The sequence below is a fragment of the Eptatretus burgeri genome, chromosome 18 (assembly GCF_056783735.1).
Source record: "Eptatretus burgeri isolate ZD-2024b chromosome 18, Ebu_testis_v1, whole genome shotgun sequence".
Classification (NCBI taxonomy): Eukaryota; Metazoa; Chordata; class Myxini; order Myxiniformes; family Myxinidae; genus Eptatretus; species Eptatretus burgeri.
The window spans coordinates 18,580,001-18,599,379 of record NC_140978.1 but is presented as its reverse complement, the minus strand read 5'-3'; the positions used below and the strand labels follow the sequence as shown (position 1 = coordinate 18,599,379).

At 43.7% G+C, this 19,379-nt stretch overlaps 1 protein-coding gene across 2 annotated transcripts in view; it reads right to left on the bottom strand.

Annotated features, from left to right (window-relative positions):
* Positions 1-19,379, bottom strand: part of LOC147008664 (cystine/glutamate transporter-like) — a 90,135-nt gene that overhangs the window by 7,229 nt on the left and 63,527 nt on the right. The window contains exons 9-10 of one of the 2 annotated variants that reach the window (XM_085864463.1): positions 16,829-16,925; positions 5,691-5,840 (exon numbers count right to left, since the gene is read on the bottom strand). In XM_085864463.1, the coding sequence (XP_085720589.1) occupies positions 5,691-5,840; positions 16,829-16,925 (247 nt within the window). The remainder of the gene's footprint in view (positions 1-5,690; positions 5,841-16,828; positions 16,926-19,379) is intronic. The other variant, XM_085864464.1, reaches the window with a different exon arrangement.

The window sequence follows — 19,379 nt, the reverse complement described above, 5'->3', positions numbered from 1 at the left end:
AGGTGCCACTCACTTGTTTAACCAACAAGGCAAACATGAAGACAAAGGAGCTTTCCAAAGAAATCAGCCATAAAGTGGTGGAGAAGCTCCGGTAAGGAGAGGGTTAGATAAGAAGTTTTCAAAGTCACTCATTATCCCTTTGAATACGGTGAAATCCATCATTAAGAAGTCGAAGACGTATCATAACCCCCAGACTCTACCCAGATCAGGTCGCCCATCCAAACTCAGCAGCTGGGCAAGCAGGAAACTGGTTCGGGACGTCACTGTGAATCCACCAGTGAGTTTAAAAGATCTGCAAGGCTCTATGTCTGAGATGGGGGTCAGTGTTCATCAATCAAAAATATCCCATTACCATCCCAAAGCTGGCTTACATGTGGCAATAAATAAGCCATTTCTGAAAAAGACACTTCCAAAAGCTTGTATGGAGCTTTTGAAAAAGGCATCTTAATAATACTGCAGGCATGTGGAGAAACGTTTTTCGGTCAGACGAGACAAAAATTCAACTTTTGGTTTCAATTCAAAGCGTTATGTCTGGCGAAAGCCCAACACTGCACATCACCCAGTCAACACCACCATGACTGTCAAGCATGGTGGTGGTAGCATCTTGGTATGGAGCTGCTTTTCATCAGCAGGGACTTACAAGCTTGTCAGGATAGAAGGGATAATGGATGGTGAAAAGTAAAGGAGAATCCTTGATGAAAACCTTGTTGAGTCAGCCATTAATCTGAAACTGGGTCGGAGATTCACATTTCACTGGGACAATGATCCGAAGCACAAAGCAAAAGCCACACTGGAGTGGTTGAATAAGAAGAAAATAAATGTTCTTGAGTGGCTCAGTGAAAGTCCTGACTTGAACCCAATTGAACATTGATGGCGAGACTTGAAAATTGCAGTCCATCCTCGACTATCCTCATTAAACTTGGAATATCTGGAGCAATTTTCACAAGAATAATGGGCAAGGATTTCACCATCTCACTGTGCAAAGCTGGTAGAGACTCACCCGGAACAACTCGGAGCGGTCATTGCTGCAAAAGGAGCTTCCACTAAGTACTGACCTAAGGGGGCTGAATACTTTTACAACCGGTGAATTTTGATTTGTACATGTTTTTTGTCGGAATTCCTGACATATGACTTCCTTCAACTATAATAGTGTTTAGTTGATCTCTTCAGTTATAAATATAAAACGTTCATTTGGAAAAATTGTTTCTACATATTCGGAAATTATCTAAATGTGACATAATTGGTGGGCGAATACTTTTGCAGGTTACTCTGCATGTAAGTCGGTAATAAATTTACATGAATTAAGAAAAATGCGAAAAAAAAACTTGTTCTCCTCCCCCCCTCCCCCCTTCCTCCCTCCCCTCCCCTCTTCCTCCCTCCCCATCCCTCCTTCCTCCCCACCCCACCCCATCCCTCCTTCCTCCCCACCCCACCCCATCCCTCCTTCCTCCCACCCACTCCTACACAGCTCATTAGTCTCAATCCTCCTCTTTCCCAAAGAGGAAGAATGTCAGGTCAAATCAGGTATGGGAGCATGCGCCAGAGCAGCGCGTCGCTGCGTCCACTTGCTGCCAGTACTCCAGGGGTCTTCGCCTGGCCATCCCCCAGGCAGATGCCCGGCCCATCCCCATCTCCTTGAGATGCTGATCAATCTGCTGCAACCACGATGCATGTGATCGGCCCATTGGCCTCCTCCACTCTTGAGGCTCCCTCGCTGAGAGAATCTGGTGAGCAGGATCAGTGTCAGGAAAACGAGCCACATGTCCATACAGCCACAGCTGACGCTCACAGACTATGGAGGTAACAAATGTCATTTGAGTCTCTCTCAGCAACCGCTTGTTGGAAACAAAGTCCGAACAGCGATAGCCAAGGATTCGCCGAAGAGACCTGGTCCCAAAGGAATTAAGTCTCCATCTCAGATCCCTGGTCAGAGTCCAAGTCTCGCATCCATAGAGCAAGACTGGAAGCACCAAGGACCTGCAGACTCAGACTTTCGTCCTCCCGCACAGGTACCGGCAGCGCCACACCCCATGATCCAGTGAATCAATGACTCCTCAGGCCCGACCCAGATGTCTGTTGACCTCTGGCTCACAGCCAGCAGAGACATGAAAATCACTGCCAAGGTAAGTGAATCTCTCCATGACCTCAACATCCTCACCACAAACAGGTACACACAGGACAGCAGTATCCATGATGTCATTGAAATCCTGGATCTTAGTTTTGACCCATGAAACCCATAATCCCAGCAGCTCTAACTCCTCATTTAGCACATCGAGGGCCCTCAAAAGGATATCTAAAGTCTCTGCAAAGATGACTGCATCATCTGCGAAATGAAGGTCAGAGATCTTGACATTCCCAAGAAATGCACCGCAACTTGATCTTTCTGACATCCTCCCCAGAATCCAGTCCATACAAGTGCTGAAAAGTGTGGGGGCTAATACACACCCCTGACAAACTCCAGTAACAACTGGAAATAAGTTAGAGAAGGTACCACCACATCTCACAGCACTCTCAATACCAGAGTAAAGTTCAGACATCAGATTGAAGAGTTTTGTTGGCACCCGACGAAGACCAATAATCCTCCAGAGGGCATCCTGATTCACTGAATGAAACGCTTTACATTGATCAACATAGGCTGCAAGCAGCCCCTGCCAAAACTCCCTTCTGCGTTTGGTGAGGACCCGAAGAGCAAGGATTCGGTCAATCGTTGACCTTTTTGGTATAAAGCCTGACTGCCCTGGATGCTGGTGCTCAAGCAGATGGTAGCAAACCCAATCAAGAATTATCTGAGCAAAGACCTTGCCTGGCACTGAGAGCAGTGTCACCCTCGGTAGTTGTTGCAGTCTTGGCGATCACCCTTCCCTTTCCAGAGAGGGACAACAAGGCCCCTCTACCAGTCAGTTGGGATGATGCCTGTGTTCCAGGCAGGGCACAGAACTGCATGCAATGACACGAGTGCAGCATTTCCACCAGCCTTGAGAAGTTCAGCATGGATGTCAAAAATCCCAGGAGCTTCACCCCATTTCAACCGGTTCACCGCAGCCTGTGGTTGCACAAACGAAGGTGGACCACAGTTGATTGGAGGGTCAGCACTCGGGATTTTAACACCCCTGACATCCAACTCGACAGCTGGTGGATCAGTCTCGTAGAACTGCTTAAAGTAACCGGCCCAGCGGGCCTTCACTTCGGCCTCGTCTGTCAAGAGCCTACCACCCTCTGCTCTAATTGAAGCACACTGAGGGACGGGCTTGGACGACCGCAATGCACCAATTCCCCTGTAAGCAGGACGAGAATCATTTGATCAAAGGTGATGCTTTTCCCTCCCTCAGAGATTCCTCGCACATAGGCCTCCTTGTCCTTCCTTAGTGCACATACAGTTTTGCGCCACAGCTCCCTGAACAGCTCAGCTCTTTCATTCAGCCTGGCCCTGGGCCTCTGCTCAATGCTATCCAGTTTCCTTTGAGGCACAAAATTCTTCTTCGCCCTTTGGTGAGTGCCAAGACATCTCCCGGCAACATCAAGGACGGTGGTCTTGAAGGTACTCCACAACTCTTAAGGATCCCCCAAAGCACCCAAACCCCCCAAATATCCACTCAGGTTGTTTGCAAACTCCTCAGCTACCCTCTCATCCTTGAGTTTGCCAACATCCAGCCAAGGCTGGGATGGTATCATTCTCCTGGATTTAAGCTGCAACTTCAGAGCTGCTACAACAAGCCTGTGGTCAGTACTGAGGAACTGAGGACTCTGGTAGACGCTTCCATTTTGGATTATCCACCATCGACCATCAACGATCACATGGTCAATCTCCTTTGCCACACTACCAGCGTTAGAATACCAAGTCCAGCGATGAGCCTGTGTGCGCCGAAACCATGAACCAGCCACCCTCATTCCATTACGTCTTGCAAAGTCAAGTAACTTAGTGCTATTCTGGTTCACAGTTCCAGACCCATGGGTCCAGCACACGTCTCATAACCATCCCTATCAGTTCCAGTCGATGCACTGACATCCGCCAAGACTAAAAGAGTGTCTCACTTGGGGCACTGATCAACCACAGACTCGAGCGTGGCATCGAATGCGTCCTTCACGGTGAGATCGCTCGCCTCAGTTGGAGCAGATACAGAGATCCGGGAAATGACACCGAAGGAGTGACGAATCCTTTGTCTCATAAGACACTTGTTGACCGGTGTTAACTTAATTTTCAATGGCATCAGATTGTTGGACACAGCCATGATCTAGCCGCAATCCGGTCTCCGAACCTCAGAGATTGCTGCAATCCCACCCGCCATGATCTAGCCGCAATCCGGTCTCCGAACCTCAGAGATTGCTGCAATACCGATGTCCAAACGCTTGAGCTCAGATGATAACAGAGACAGGTGATCATCCTCTCTTAGGGATAGGACATTCGAAGCACCCACCTGAAGGTACCGCCTCAGTTTATCCCAAGGAGACCGCCGTCTGGTGGACGACACCTCAGCACCACCCCGACACACACTACCGCAATCCGACCCGGGAAGGTTACCCCATGGTTTCTCTCCTATCATCAAGGATTGGGGGTCCCAAAGGCTTTGCCCCAATCCCATCCTTCAGTGAGCTGCCCTTTGCAGGGCAGCTGCAGAGGAGGTACTCCCACAGAGTGGGTTTTCAGATTTGCTTTTGGTCCTTTCAGATTCTTTCAGAATGTACTCAGCATTTAACGTCCCCCTTATTCTCTCTCTTACTCAAAACTATTTACTCACCTCCACTAGTTTGGCTCACTTTCATTCTCCTCTGAAAGACTTTACAGAGGAACTCTGCAGTTCTTCAGTGGTCCATTGGTTTTCAAATCATCCCATCATCAGTAGTTCATCTTAAATCCCCATGAATGACTTGAAATATTCCATTGCGGTAAATGTGCAGGGAATACTTAATCCACAGTGCCCCATTTGAAATGCTCATGAATAAATACATTGGCAACATACTTATCATCAAGCTACAAAGTCTGTGTTTGATCCTCAAAGATGATGAATTTATGACTATTTTACCGACACAAAATGGAGCAAGTTCCTGACATACCTCTCCACCCAAACCCCAACCATCCCTTTTATTCCTGTCACATCCCAATATCCTTTCTCATTTTTCTCCGCATTCTTTCCAGTCCCCTAAACCACTTTCTGTCTGCGATCATTCAGCTTTTTGTACTTTTGCTCAAATCATCTCCCAGTGCATACGTACATGATAAATATACTCCATTTAATTCTAAATTGTTGTTTTGATGGAGTCATGGCAGGATAGGGGAGGGGTGGAGGTTGTTGTTGGGGGACTGCATCCCAGATCACTCTGTCCTTTGAATAGAACATAAAGCTGTTTGTGCCGTCTACATTTAGTTTAAAGATCCAACAGTATCACTTGATAAGTGTAAAACTTTTTGTTCTTGTAACAACATTGATTGTGATGGAGGGAGACTAAATTTGTAAAAGACAATAGCAATAAAATGAACATAAAAGGGGTTCATTGGTTCAGGATTAAGGGAGAGTGTGTGATTGCATTTTGTTGCAAGGAAAGAAGGAAAGAAAGAGAGAAAGAGGAAGACAAAAACACAAGAATATTCTCCTCTCCCCCTCTTCTGTCGTTTGAGCAGAGACATAATTACTATTACCATTCTTATCTTACGAGCCAAAATATACCGAGATGGTTTAGGTTACTCAATGTACCTTGAAGGGTCGATGTAGAGCAGGCTTTTTGTAACGAAGATAGACAACTGCACTGACCGCAAGTCCATTGAATAGCCAGCGTGCGAAACTGAAGAAGTTTATGAGCCTTTCAATGTTTCCGGAAAATATCATAATCAGCGTTTGTGGTGCCTGATGTGCAAAAGAAGAGGTTATCATATAGCATCCCACAATTCCATTTCCAAAATATCTCTGTTCTGGTTTGAGTCAGAAAGGTCAACAAAATATTTTGGTCTCCCAAAATTACGGAATGCATTTTGATCGATTGATTATGAGGTCGCAAACATTCAGTTGGAGAATATGCACAATAAGGCTTGCAGAGATGCTTCTCCGAATGTATGACAACAGACACGCAAAATCAAGAAGGTGCAATAAAAAAAACAACATACAAATAAATAATTAGGCTATCAATATGAAGATGGAGGAGCGAAGCAAAGAAGAGGAGAAAGTAAAATAGAGCAGTGAAACTCAGTTTGCATTTTGAAATTTCTGCAAGTACATGTGTGGGGAGCGAAGGTGCACTGACCACAACCACTCCACTGAAAGGAGTGAAACCACGGGTGGTAAAATATGGGGAAGTCACAGCTTCTTTTCTGCTAATGCGGTCCCCCATCAATAGAAACACAACTATGTAAGAATGGAATGATGGAGATCCAGTGATGACAAAGATAAAATGACCAGCTTCTCCAAATCTAGAGCTGGATTGACCCGATCGTCAGCTGTGTGTCGACATGATCCGAGAAGCTTGATCGACTCTTCCGAAGGAATTCTGTGCAGCAGTCACGATGGTCCAAATGAACTTCTCAGTGGGCCAGATCCTCAGTATCTCATGTGAGACATCGTTGCCTTGGGTTTTCCTGACTCATAACTTTCTTGAATTGCGATATGTTGACCTTGAAACAAAAGTTTGTTTATAACAGTAAAATTGCATTGTGAGATAAGTGGAGAGTGAAATGAACACAGCCCATTGTGAGCAGTGATTCTTCCTCCGAGAAAAGATGATGGCCATCGCTAAGCAGTCTCAAGTGTGGACAAGCATTAAAAAGATGTATTTCTCAATTTGATTTTTCTTGAATTGTCAGTTGTATCGAAGTCTTTCATGCAAAATAAAATGCACAACACTGTTGTTATATGAGAGTGCTTCAAACTTGACGTGGACTTTTGTATTTTGGCAATTGAGAACGAATGTTGGATATCCTATCGGACCCCGCTATCCACGGGGGATACGTTCCTGCAAAATGCCGAGAATGTCGAATCCGCACATGTCGAGGCATTGTTTCAATGGAAAAAGGGGGGATGGGTTCCTGGCTTTTCGTGATTCATACGTGAAAATCAAAAGTCCCGTGAAAAACCGCGAATACGTCCGCAAAAAACAGTGAAAGAACTGCGAATACGCAAAGCACAGGGCCGCAAATGTCGAAGTAAGTCACATTTCATAAGCTGCGAATACACGGGGTCCACAAATAGTGGGGTCCAACAGTATATTTCAAAAACCATCATTGAAAGTATTTTTAGTTTTTGTATATATCGTCAAGGCTCGTGGAAGACCGAGAGTAGAATGGAAGGCAATACAATGGAAAGGAAGAAACACCAACAGTAGAGTAGAAGTGAGAGTGAGATTAAGGGGAGGGGGAGAAGGACACAGGTGAATGAACAAGCTACACACAAGCTGAATGAAACACAGCAAGAAGAGGAAGGAGAAAGTGGGGATGAAAACAAAAAAAGGAACAAACCAACCGACAACTAACAAATGATAAGAGGTGAGGGAGAAGGAGTGGGGGTGGAAATCACAACAACCTGGAAAAATTATTCGTTCCTCTGTGCCTCTAATTCTCTGTACCTCATTTTTTCCACCTGTGGAACCAGCTTCCATATTCTCTTCAATCTCATTTTTCCATCCAGGTCTTCCAGATAGCTGCTCACCACCATCTCAGATTGCCCCCAAAGTAAAACCATGATCTAATTTCTCCCCTCGTTAACCCACTCCCCCACTCCACCACAATCCCTCCTGAAAGTTTCTTTCTAAATCCATATTGTCCACCCCATGCATCCACTCCTGCCTCCTCCCCCCCCATTCCTCCCCACACCCATTGTTTGTCCAAGTCTGCCTCCAGTTTGGCCTTCAACTCTGCTGTTGCTGCTCCACCCCCTCCTCTCTCTGCTGTTCCTTTTCTCCTGCTGCATCCTGATCCATTCAGTGTACTCGTACAAGCTCTTCTACAAGCCTTAACTATGTATACAAAATCTAAAAAAAAAAAAAAAGAGTGCCAGGAAATGGGGCAATTTGGAGTAGAAGAAATAATTAAGATGAATGGGGGATGAATAGAGATAGTGGTGAATAACTGTCTTGAAGCCCTGGAGGGAAGAATGGGACTGAACAGACTGGGGAAGTTGGTTCCACAGACGAGAGAAAAGACAAACAAATGAGTGGAAGTGAGCAGAGTCTGGATTTTTGAGAGTTACTGGCTAAGGGTTAAGAGGGTTACTGGCAAACTGTGTGGATCCTGCAGAAACCTGGGAAGGAAAGAGTTAAGAGAGGGCAGAGGGTGCGAGACCAAAAGGGAGGTGGAAGAATATAGAGAGGGCACCAACTTGTCTGCAATGTGAAAGTAATCGGCCGAGATACTCATTTTCATCGTGGGAGATTCCATTGATTTTGCGGGCTTTGGTTTACATTGCATCAAGAAGGGCATGGTGTGAGGCAGGAGCGGCAGTACAAAGGGGGAGAGCAGTACTCCATCAAGCTGCGAACGAAGATCTTGTAGTTTGTCAGAAGTTCAGATTGGTCAAGGAAAGACCTTGCATTACGAAGGATGCCCATTCGGCACCTGCTTTGGAGCCCATCTTGGAAATTTGGTCTGCCCAAGAAAGATCATGGCTGATGGCGAGGCCCAAAAGTTTGTGTGACTTAACCTTTTCAAGTGGTTTGTTTAGGAAGTAGATGGGAAGGTTTGCGAGACTGTTCTTTTGGAGAGACAGGATGAGTGTGTGTAGTTTGTTGGGGTTGAACATGTATTCGTTGTCTGTTGGGAATTCTTTTGATGTGGACTGTTGTGTTTGACCAACTAGGAACTAATCTTGCACCTTTATTTCCAAAACTATCCTTGAATCGCAGTGAATGTGTTCTCCAGCTTTACATACACTGCTGCCCTATCAAAGTGGAAGCTTTCATTTGCCTTCATTGTAAAATGCCTAAGAACGTGCATGTGGACGTCATTGTTAATTATAAGCCTCGTTCTTCAGAAACTTCTTACGCCAAGGTGGTCTTTAATCCTGCAAATGCCCTTGACACACAATCATCAGCATACTGTGCAGCAAATTATCTGTAAGTTTAAAAAACAATTGATGTTTTCCTTGCGCTGAAATTTCAGAGTTATCCGCTGTTCCGCCTTCTATTATCTCTCTTGCTGCTGGCTTTATTATCAGCACATGCATTAAAGCAGGAAACATGTGATTTAGAGTATTGATTACCAAAGGTGAAGACAATTACCCTCGACATTCATAATCTACATCCTTACATGGCTCATTACTCTACAACTACATCCTTACAACAAAAGTCCCGTTAAATTTGAGTCACACTGATAAGTAATATTGTATGTATTTTATGCAACTTTAAAGTATAAATGATCATTCTCTTTGAGAGGTCACACAAGAGATTTTTCAGCATATAAAATTTGCAGGGGAAAGGAGGAAAGGGTTGAAATGAAACAAAAAGGAAGGAAAATAAATCTGGGTCGAAGAGTTATCCACTTGGTTTGCAACTTCTAGATGATCATGCCACTATAGTCATGTCCTCAATCTCATAGAGCTGACTTTTGGTATGCATGGTTGGCATTCTGATTGTCCAGAGTACTTTATAATAACTCTCCAGAAATATCTTGAGATGGTTAACAACATTTGGCTGCCGATCACCAAGCAATATAATTTTCTCTTTTTTGCACACATAGTTGAGGCTCGTGGAAGAGATAGTACACTGAACGGATGAGAACATAACAGGATGTAAAAGGAACAGTAGAGAAAGGGGGAAACACCAACAGCAGAGCAGAAGGCCAAGATAGAGGGATACTTAGACAAGCAAAGGGTGTGAGGAGGAATGGTGGGGGGGAGGAGATGATGCATGGAGTGGACAAAGTGGATACAGAATGAAACTCCAAGGAGGGAAATCTTGAAATTTGGAAACAGGAGGGATTGCGGTGGGGTTAACGGGGGTCGAAAGGTGATGGTTGTGGATTGTGGACGAGATTTTGGATTGGGGACGATTTTGTGACCTACTTCATGTTTAATACCAACTGTCATCAGCTTGTAGTTTTATAGGCAGCTTTTGAGGTGGCTTGAGAAGACTGAGTAGAATGGAGGAAATTTTAGCACCGAATTAATTGGCTCCAAATTTAACATTATCCTGGAGGTTTCAGTGTCCCCTGAAATATTGCACATTCTCACAGGAGATTTCTCCCCCACTACCTCCCCCACTACCTCCCCCACTACCTCCCCCACTACCTGAATTCTTCTTTTTGAATCAATCTACTGGTGACTATGCCAATTCTGGGTGAATTATCCTCTCCATCAGGAATGGTTCTTCACTAGATATGTGAATCTTCAAACAGGGGACCTGCTTCCTGTTTGCGGCTCTGGAGATGGTAATTTCAGATTCAAACCTTTTATTCTGTTTTTGAGTCGTTTTGTTTTGTCTATTCTGATGTCCTTGTATTTCAGCTAAAAGTATGCAGCACAAGACTGCAGTGTAGCATAATTGGCTGAGGACGTGGCTGTGTGCCCTCTGTAGGTTCGGGTAGGCATTTGTAATTTGTTCCATGGTGCTGGTGATAGCTCGCCTACTCTCGGCGAAGGACACCGTGAGATCTTTAACGTCCACCAACTAACGCCGGAAAGACGGGACACCCAGTTTAACATAAATCCGAGGGACGGCACATACATTGATGAAGCACCCTGCCTGTGAAACATCGGGATGACAGTTCACAGCTGGTTCGGGATTCCAACCCAAGCTAGATAGCTTAGAGGCGAGTGTGCCTACCTCGAGATCATCCTGCCAGCCCGAAAGTACACTGATGCGTCTTCAAGTTTTTGTCCTGATAATGATGTGCATAGGTCTACAAAAGCCTCACCTTGAATCTCACATCAACTTCGTTAAAAAAAAAAAAAAAAATTAAAACAAAAAATGTTTTTTTGGGATTAAATTTCAAGAAAAGGGATTGAAACTTTCAGTTGAGCATGAAACTTTGAATTGCTGATTCAAGGCTGCAATATGCTTTCCTTGGTTTCTTATTTATGAGCAATTCCGTGACAGTCAAGCACCAGAAATATTTTGAGTTATTCTTGTCCTTTGCCGAATAGAGCATTTAATTGAAGAAGCATCGATCGGTGGTAAAATAACATTTGAAGGAAAACCCTATGGCACTTCATACATTAGGTACGCGTGGTTGGCATTTCTCATTTTAATGTGTGCCAAAAACTACATGCTGAATTCACCCTTTCACTTCTTGATAACATTTAGGATATGCTGTCCTATGAAGGAACACACTCACCACAATTTCACAACATAGAGTTTTCAAGATAAATTAACCATCCTCAGCCATGCTACATGTGAGACATGTACTTGAGAACATGGTTGGACTGGTTGTGATATACGAACCTCAATGTGCGTTCAACAGTTTGATGTGTCAGGTCATGGGGACAGTGAATGAGCTGGATGACCAACTGCTATGAAATTAACATGGGTGTGTTCCATTAGCAAGCGGCTTGCTATTGCTTGCTATCGCTTACCAAGCCAGCCATTCCGTAGCAATTGCTTTGCAAGCCGCTTGGAAATCGGAGCAAACAATTAAGAGAGGTGCTTGGAGAACAGTAAGCAAGCTGCCTGTGTAGGGAACACCTCCGCACGGCAGCAAAAAATGTCCGCCGTACTCAAATTCAAAACGATCGGTGGCTATATCAACAATTTTGCGATCACAGAGGATGATATTGAAATGTGCATTTCATATTTTTATTGTTACTTCTTCTTGTCATTCTAATTCTTTAAGATCTATGAACATGCAAAATCCTTCCACCCCCTCCGCAAAATGCAAAGTGGCATAGGTCCATGTAAGCTTGGTGGGGGCATAATGCCCGTCATTGCTAAAAAGCACTCCGTTCCGTTGGAGTGCTTGCTTGAGTGCTTTGAATCAAGCAAGCTGCTTGCTCACAGAATACACCCCAGATGTTTTTACCCTGCGCACGTGAAGCGAAAAGCGGGGCCAAGCAATTGGTTCATGTCTGTCCGGCCGTTTGTCTGTAAACATCAGTTTATATGATCGAGGAACAACTTGTTTAACCTGATTGTTACATGTTGAACACGAGTCGGAAATCAAACTTGCCGTTTTACTGTATATTGTCTCTGGATTTGTCCCGATCGCACATGTGCAAAGAGAAGTGAGATTTTTCTTTTTTTTTTGAGCTCTGTCTGCCTGTCTGGCAGTCAAAAAAAAATTGAAAAATCATTCCAAACAGGAAACTTACTGTTTCATAAAGGATGTTATAAAGGACACAAACAACAGGCACGAATAACTAATGCGATGTGTTAGACAGGGTGGTGTGTTGACGCTGCATCAACAATGGTAAAATTCTGGGATTCATTTATTGATACGACTTTTACAATCTTTTTTTAAAATTTAAATTGAAGTATATACTTGAACACTGAAGAACACAAATCACATTTCTAAACCCTTCCATTTCACAGTACTTGGACATGTTAAACAGGGTGGTGTATTAAGGTCATGTATAAGACTGCTTCAATAGCGCTAAACTTCCGGATTTTTTTTTAAAACGAGCTTTAATATCATAATTTTATTTAGGTTGAAGTATATACAACACTAAGCAGGGTAACATGTTCTATGAACTCTGTAATTACCCTCACGGAAGGAGAGGGTATTGCATTTGGGTGTGTTTGTTTGTTACTTGGCAAAACATTTTTTTTGCCAACTATGTTGGTCTGCAGAATTTGTCTGTATGTCTGTATGTATGTCACACGATTTTTAGCCGCGTCTCGCGTAGCGAACGCTGGTTCTAAGAGAGCTCCGCGTCGTCGTCGTCGTCATCGTCCTCCTCCTCCTCCTCCTCCTCCTCCTCCTTCTCCTCCTTCTTCTTCTTCTTCTTCTTCTTCTTCTTCTTCTTCTTCTTCTTCTTCTTCTTCTTCTTCTTCTTCTTCTTCTGACAAAACCTTTAGGACTCGGCTCTTTTATATACAGGATCCGGATCTCCTTAAATCCTAAGCACATGTACACATCCTCGCATTGATGGTGCCTTTTCAGAGCGTCTATCATGAACTTTTAAATATATTCGGACATTTGCTTTGAAGTTTCGAAAAGTTCACGTTACTATTTAAAGATTATTCCATGTAATGTGTTTTAATTTCGTAAATACACTATTTTCTCGTCATGAACGAGGAGCCTCCATGACGGGTCTCGCTATTGGCTCCATCAAGGCACGTGACGAAATATCGGAAGTTGTTGTTATTGTTATTGTGATCAAAATGCTGATGTTTCGACTTTCTGTAATGAATTTTTAGCCGCGTCGCGTTGCGAACGCCGGCTCTAAGAGAGCTCCGCGTTGTTGTTGTAGTTCTTCTTCTTCTTCTTCTTCTTCTTCTTCTTCTTCTTCTTCTTCTTCTTCTTCTTCTTCTTCTTCTTCTTCTTCTTCTTCTTCTTCTTCTGGTGAAGACAAAACTTTTAGGACACGGCTCTTGGACACATTTGTCCTTGTTGGCCACAGTTTTCAAGCAACTGTTCTGAATTTTTTTGTGTACGTAGTCGACCGTCCAATGACAGCAATGCTTAATTTTGGTGACGATCCAAATCTGGATCCAGATCTGAGAATTTCGTAAGTGATTCTTCACCATTGAGGGATCGGGCCAAAAGCGATGTACTGTCGAGCACAATATCTCAAAAAGGTTATGGATGGATTCTGACGAAACTCGGTGGACAGGTTGGGTGTGTGACAAGGACGAATTGTTTAAATTTTAGTGAAGATCCAAATCCGGATCCGGATCGGAGAATTTTTTAAGTGATTCTTCCCCATTGAGAGATATGGCGAAATGATATGGAGCACAATGTATCAAAAGATTTTGGATGGATTTGGACAAAACTAGGTGGACAGGTTGGATGTGCGACAAAGACGAATCAATTCAATTTTAGTGAAGATTCGAATCCGGATCCAGATACGAAAGTTATTTAATTTTTTCAGTGATTATTCATCATTGAGAGATGGGGGAAAAACCAACATTGCACGACATCTCAAAAATGTTGTGAATGGATTTGTATTAAACCTGGTGGACAGGTTGGGTGTGTGACAAGGAAGGGTTGATTCAATTTTGGTAAGGTCCAGATTCAGATATGCCTGGTGTTGGCTTAATGGTTAGAGTGGTGGGCTTTGGATCCTAGGGTCCTGAGTTCAAATCCCGCTCAGCTGTTGAATTAATACCAGGTGGGGTTAACTCGACCTGTCATCCTTCAAGGTCGGCAAAATTAGTGCAGCATGCTTGTATACTGTGTCGGAGTGTCGACCCGTCCAGGGTTGTGCCCAATAGCCAAGGAGACTGCTTCAGCAGCACCAACGCTCTGCACAGAGTATGGTCCCGATCTCCTCCTCCAGATTCAGATCCGGCCAATGAGTGGGATGCAAAATTTAAACTATTCAGTCTGGCAGAGGTATGTGCTCTCCCGAATGCCGCTCCATTTCGCCAAGTGTCATTCTCAGAGTGATTTTTCATTTCTTTGTCTGTCTGTTTGTCTTTCTATTTGTCCACACAGAACTTTCGTATTTTTCTCCGCAACCTTTTGTCGGATTGAGACAAAATTTTCACCATTGGCGTGACTGCTCATGTAGAATGTTTTGATCACAATTATGATGTCATAGGTCACATGGTGTGGCAGACTTTTGGAAAAATGGAAATATTTTGGACCTCTGTATCTCTGAAACTGCACCAAGGAAAAAATTGAAACTTGGCACATAGCAAGTATTCCTCATGGGGAACAAGCTTGATTTTTTTCATGACGTCATAGGTGCCTTCGTTATGACGTCATAATTGCATATGTAGAATGCTACATCTGATCAGTATGAATGATGACATCATCAGTCACGTAGTTCGGTAGCCATGTTGTTAAATTAAACAAACAAAAAAAACTTTAAAAAAATCTTCTTCTCTGAAGTGTCTGAACAGATCAAGGCAAAACTTTACAAGTATGACCGCCTTTCCATGAGGAACAAAAGTTTCACACATATGACGACAGAGGCGACATGGTTTGGCAGCCATATTGGGTATACCCTAAAACTATAAAAAAAATCTTCTTTTCCAGAATGGCTGGACAGATCGAGGCAAAACTTTACAAAACCTGCCTCAATGCATGGGTGTACATGTTTGTAAAGGAATCATTGATAGGTCACATGGTTTGAAAGTCATATTTGATCGAAGAAAAATATTAAATAATGTTTTCTCTGGAACCGCTTAATCAAATCAATCAGCAAGAAACTTCACAATTAAATCTATTAGTGATGGGGAATACATGTTTTAAATTTCATCTTAATCGGACACGTGGTCTGGCAGCCAGAATTATTCAAATTTTTTTTTTTGAATAAGGCTTACTTGGCTGTGCAGAGATGGAGACAGAGAGACAGAGAGACAGAGAGACAGAGAGACAGAGAGACAGAGAGAGACAGAGACAGAGACAGAGACAGAGACAGAGACAGAGACAGAGACAGAGACAGAGACAGAGACAGAGACAGAGACAGAGAGAGAGAGAGAGAGAGAGAGAGAGAGAGAGAGAGAGAGAGAGAGAGATAGACAGAGAGAGAGAGAGAGAGAGAGAGAGAGAGAGAGAGAGAGAGAGAGAGAGAGAGAGAGAGAGAGAGAGAGAGAGAGAGAGAGAGAGAGAGAGAGAGAGAGAGAGAGAGAGAGAGAGAGAGAGAGAGAGAGAGAGAGAGAGAGAGAGAGAGAGAGAGAGAGAGAGAGAGAGAGAGAGAGAGAGAGAGAGAGAGAGAGAGAGAGAGAGAGAGAGAGAGAGAGAGAGAGAGAGAGAGAGAGAGAGAGAGAGAGAGAGAGAGATTGGATATCCGGTGATGGGTCTGAGAGCAGAGTCGAAGCTGAAATGTGAATCCTATCCAGGTTCCTCCTGATGACTTCATCTTTGCGTTTTGCCTGTTTGTGCTCTTTCTGATTACTCCAATTCAGGACTGTACCTATTTCGTCTTCCATTTGATTTGAATTGACTTAATTTTAATCCCATTCTTAATTCAATTGAATGATAATAAAGAAACGTCATGGGTCAGGGTCAGGTGTCCAATCAAAGTGGGGTTGCATCAAAGCTGGACATCTTGGTACGCAGTCATCACTGGCAGTGAGCCTGGTGTTGGCTGAGTGGTTAGGGTAGCTGGCTCGGGATCCTAGGGTCCTGAGTTTGAGCCCTGTTGGCTGCTGAATTCACACCAGGTGGGGTCGACTCAGCCTGTTATCCTTCTGAGGTCAGCAGAATGAGTCCCAGTGTACTGGTAGAGGGGCACAGCATCAGCGGCACAGTTGCACTCCAAGAAATGAAAGCTACCTGGCAGCCAAAAGCTGCCATACGCAAGAAGAATCACTGCCAGCAGTTATAAAGTGGCAGTTCTAATTATGTCTTTTAGTAATTACATAACACACCAGTGCACAAACACCACACAAAATACACCACACAAAACACCACACAAAACAAGTTCTGGCGAGGGTCTGCAATATCTGATCGCTCTTTGTAGTTGTCATTATTTTAGATGAGCGTTTTCAGCATGTTACTCAAGCGTGGTGACTTCATGGCTAAGGCGGATGGCTGAAGATCTTAGGGTCTTGAGTTTGAGCCTCTGATTTTTCGTTGAATTAACACCAGGTGGGGTTGATTCAGTCTGTCATCCATCCGAGGTCGGCGAAATGAGTACCAGCTTACTGGTAACAGGGAGCACTGCATCAGCGGCACAGCCGCACCCACAGAAAATCATGCAACCAGCAGCCATAGGCTGCACACGATAGCTATCTGGAATGTTACTCAAAACAACTAACACTTATTAGCAATGCAGGAAGCACAGTGTGAAGGTGGGCGACTCACCAGCACAATCACAGCAGGTAATGGAGTCAGCTTCTCAATGTGAAGCATTGAGATAATCTCAGGCAAGTGGCCTTCACGTGAAGCGACAAAGAACGTTCTGGAAAATAAACAAAATATATTTCCAGTTATAGCATACATGAGTATATTATTTGCAGTTTGCCAGAGTTTAAGCTTTACAAGGACAACAACGTTTTCCTTCATATTTTGAGCTCCCCTACATTTAAAGAGGAAGTGAAATTGGCACAAAAAGAGGAAACATGAAACAGGGAGGATGAAAGTAAATCGGCATTTAATGGGAAAGAGAGGAGAAAGTAATGGGGGTGCTCCAGGGGTCAGTTCTGGATCTATTGCTTTTGAAATATGTTTCCCACCAATGGAAGAGTCAAGTGTCGTTGATTTCGGTTTTTCAGACAGGGGAATGGGATAAAAAAAACCCCGGTGTCACTAGAAAATGAAGGGGGAAACATCACATGAAATGAGACTTTATGGAGCATGGGGAGAGCAATGGAAAGGATGGGAGTAAAAGGGAAGCAGTGTGCATCTCACGAGCAAAGGAATATAGCGAGTGAGAAAATGAGAGGGAGACGATCCATGAATGAGTGCTGGAGTGAGGGAGTTGCTTAAACAATATCATCGGACAGTTGTGAACATCCGACAGCACCTCGGCATTAGTTTGGTAGAAACCACATTAAATTCTTACCTTGAATCATGATCAACTCACAGAACCTAAGCATTTGGCCTGTTCGTACTTACCTGGTCGCCTTAACCTCTGAGCAGATATAAGTAAGTAGAAAGTTGACATCAAGCCTGTGTCGCCGTACTCGTGATCTCCAAGCCTGATCTCCACTATGATCCGTGGACACATGCTTTTGCCTTAATTTCATGCTTTGATGACAACGACCCAAATTCAGGATTCAAACCCATTACCGAACCACATCAAAATCTCATTTTCAATTCAGGATAACGGACAAAGACAAAGTTGAGAAAATGTCAAACTTTCTTAGGAGATGGGAAGTGATATTTAGAAGCATGCAAAGTGAAGCAGGGATTCTCTCTGTGGTCTTGACAAAGTAAAAATAGGCTTACAGGTAATAAAGATGAGTACCCTAAGCAGAGATTGTATTGATGTATCCTAGCTTCTAGGAAATGTGAGATAGGTGACCTTCATTCCCACACTTGTTGAAAGGGATAAGGGAAGAGGAAAAGAGGAAGCTTCTTGGAAAGCTCTCGGCATGTCAATGCAGAAGTTTATGTCACCGCAAAGTACTTTAGCAGAGAACCATTTAGAACATCCCTGAGTTATCTAAGTGAATGAAAAGGCTTCAAGTAAGTTTTCTTGATTTACTGACCAAAGACTCTCCACCTAAACAGTTCCTTTCAGTTGTGTAGATAGAACGAAACATCAGCAATGGATGATACATGCAGAGCAGCAACAAGAATGTCTTGTCGTTTAAGTGCAATAGCATGACCTATACCAAGAGGTATCCTCCCTTCAGCTGAGTACTACATCAATTAAAGAAAAGGATTTGACCATCTCAGTAGTTATAGATCACCCTCATGCAATGGTGCTCTATACAATGGAGTAGTCAGAGAGCTGACAGATCCCCCAACCAGGGATGCTACCTCATATTTTTGTTGTAATTGTGGTGATGATGGACCTTATAAAATTCAATGTAAGGCACTGAGAATCTACTGAAGGTAGTCAATGGCCGATTAAATGCCCAGAACGACAAGGGATAAGTTGAGTGGTCATCATGAAAGAGTGCCTGTGGGCCCATGTTAAAAAGTGTTTGAGTATGAAGCAGCTACGAGAGTTTCAATTGAACCTTGAATCTCAAATTGATTGATTGGGCCTTTAACCATTGCAGGTAGATATGGAGGAAGGCATGAAATAGTGGTGCACTGCTTGCTGAAACCCGTGATGAAAGAGTGTAGTTTAACAGTTTCTGGAAGGCAGTTCCACAAACGGGAGAAATTAAGAACAAAAAAGTAGGGGTGAAACGCCTGAATTTTGGGAATTTAGCCAGGAGAGGTTTATTCGAAGAAGTAATGCATTTTGGGGGAGCTGGGATGGTCAGAAGGCTGAGAGAGAGCAGGAGGAGCTAAACCAAAGAGCGTAGGTAAAGATGCTGCTGACCTGTGTGTGTTGTGAGAGCAACAGACCTTGTGCTTTGGTCTTATCACAGGAGATGCCAATGGACTGGAAGGATATTTTCAAGGTATGTGCACTCACCTCTGGGCTGCTAGACTGGGTTTGGATCTCAGCCTAACTATAAACTGTCATCCTCGTGTTTCACAGGGAGTGTGATACATTAATGTGCACACAGTCTCTTGTATGGACATTAAATTGGGTATCCGATGTGTGAGTCATTAGTTGGTCGATGTTAAAGATCCATCTTTAACATCCACCAACTCATGACTCTACTCCTTGCCGAAGAGTAGAAAAGCAATTGCTGTCACTTTGGTAAAATTCTACCTTCCCGCTCTAACCTGCAGGGGCACTGCATCGGCAACACTGGCACTCCCCTGCAAGAACATTGATGCTAAACAG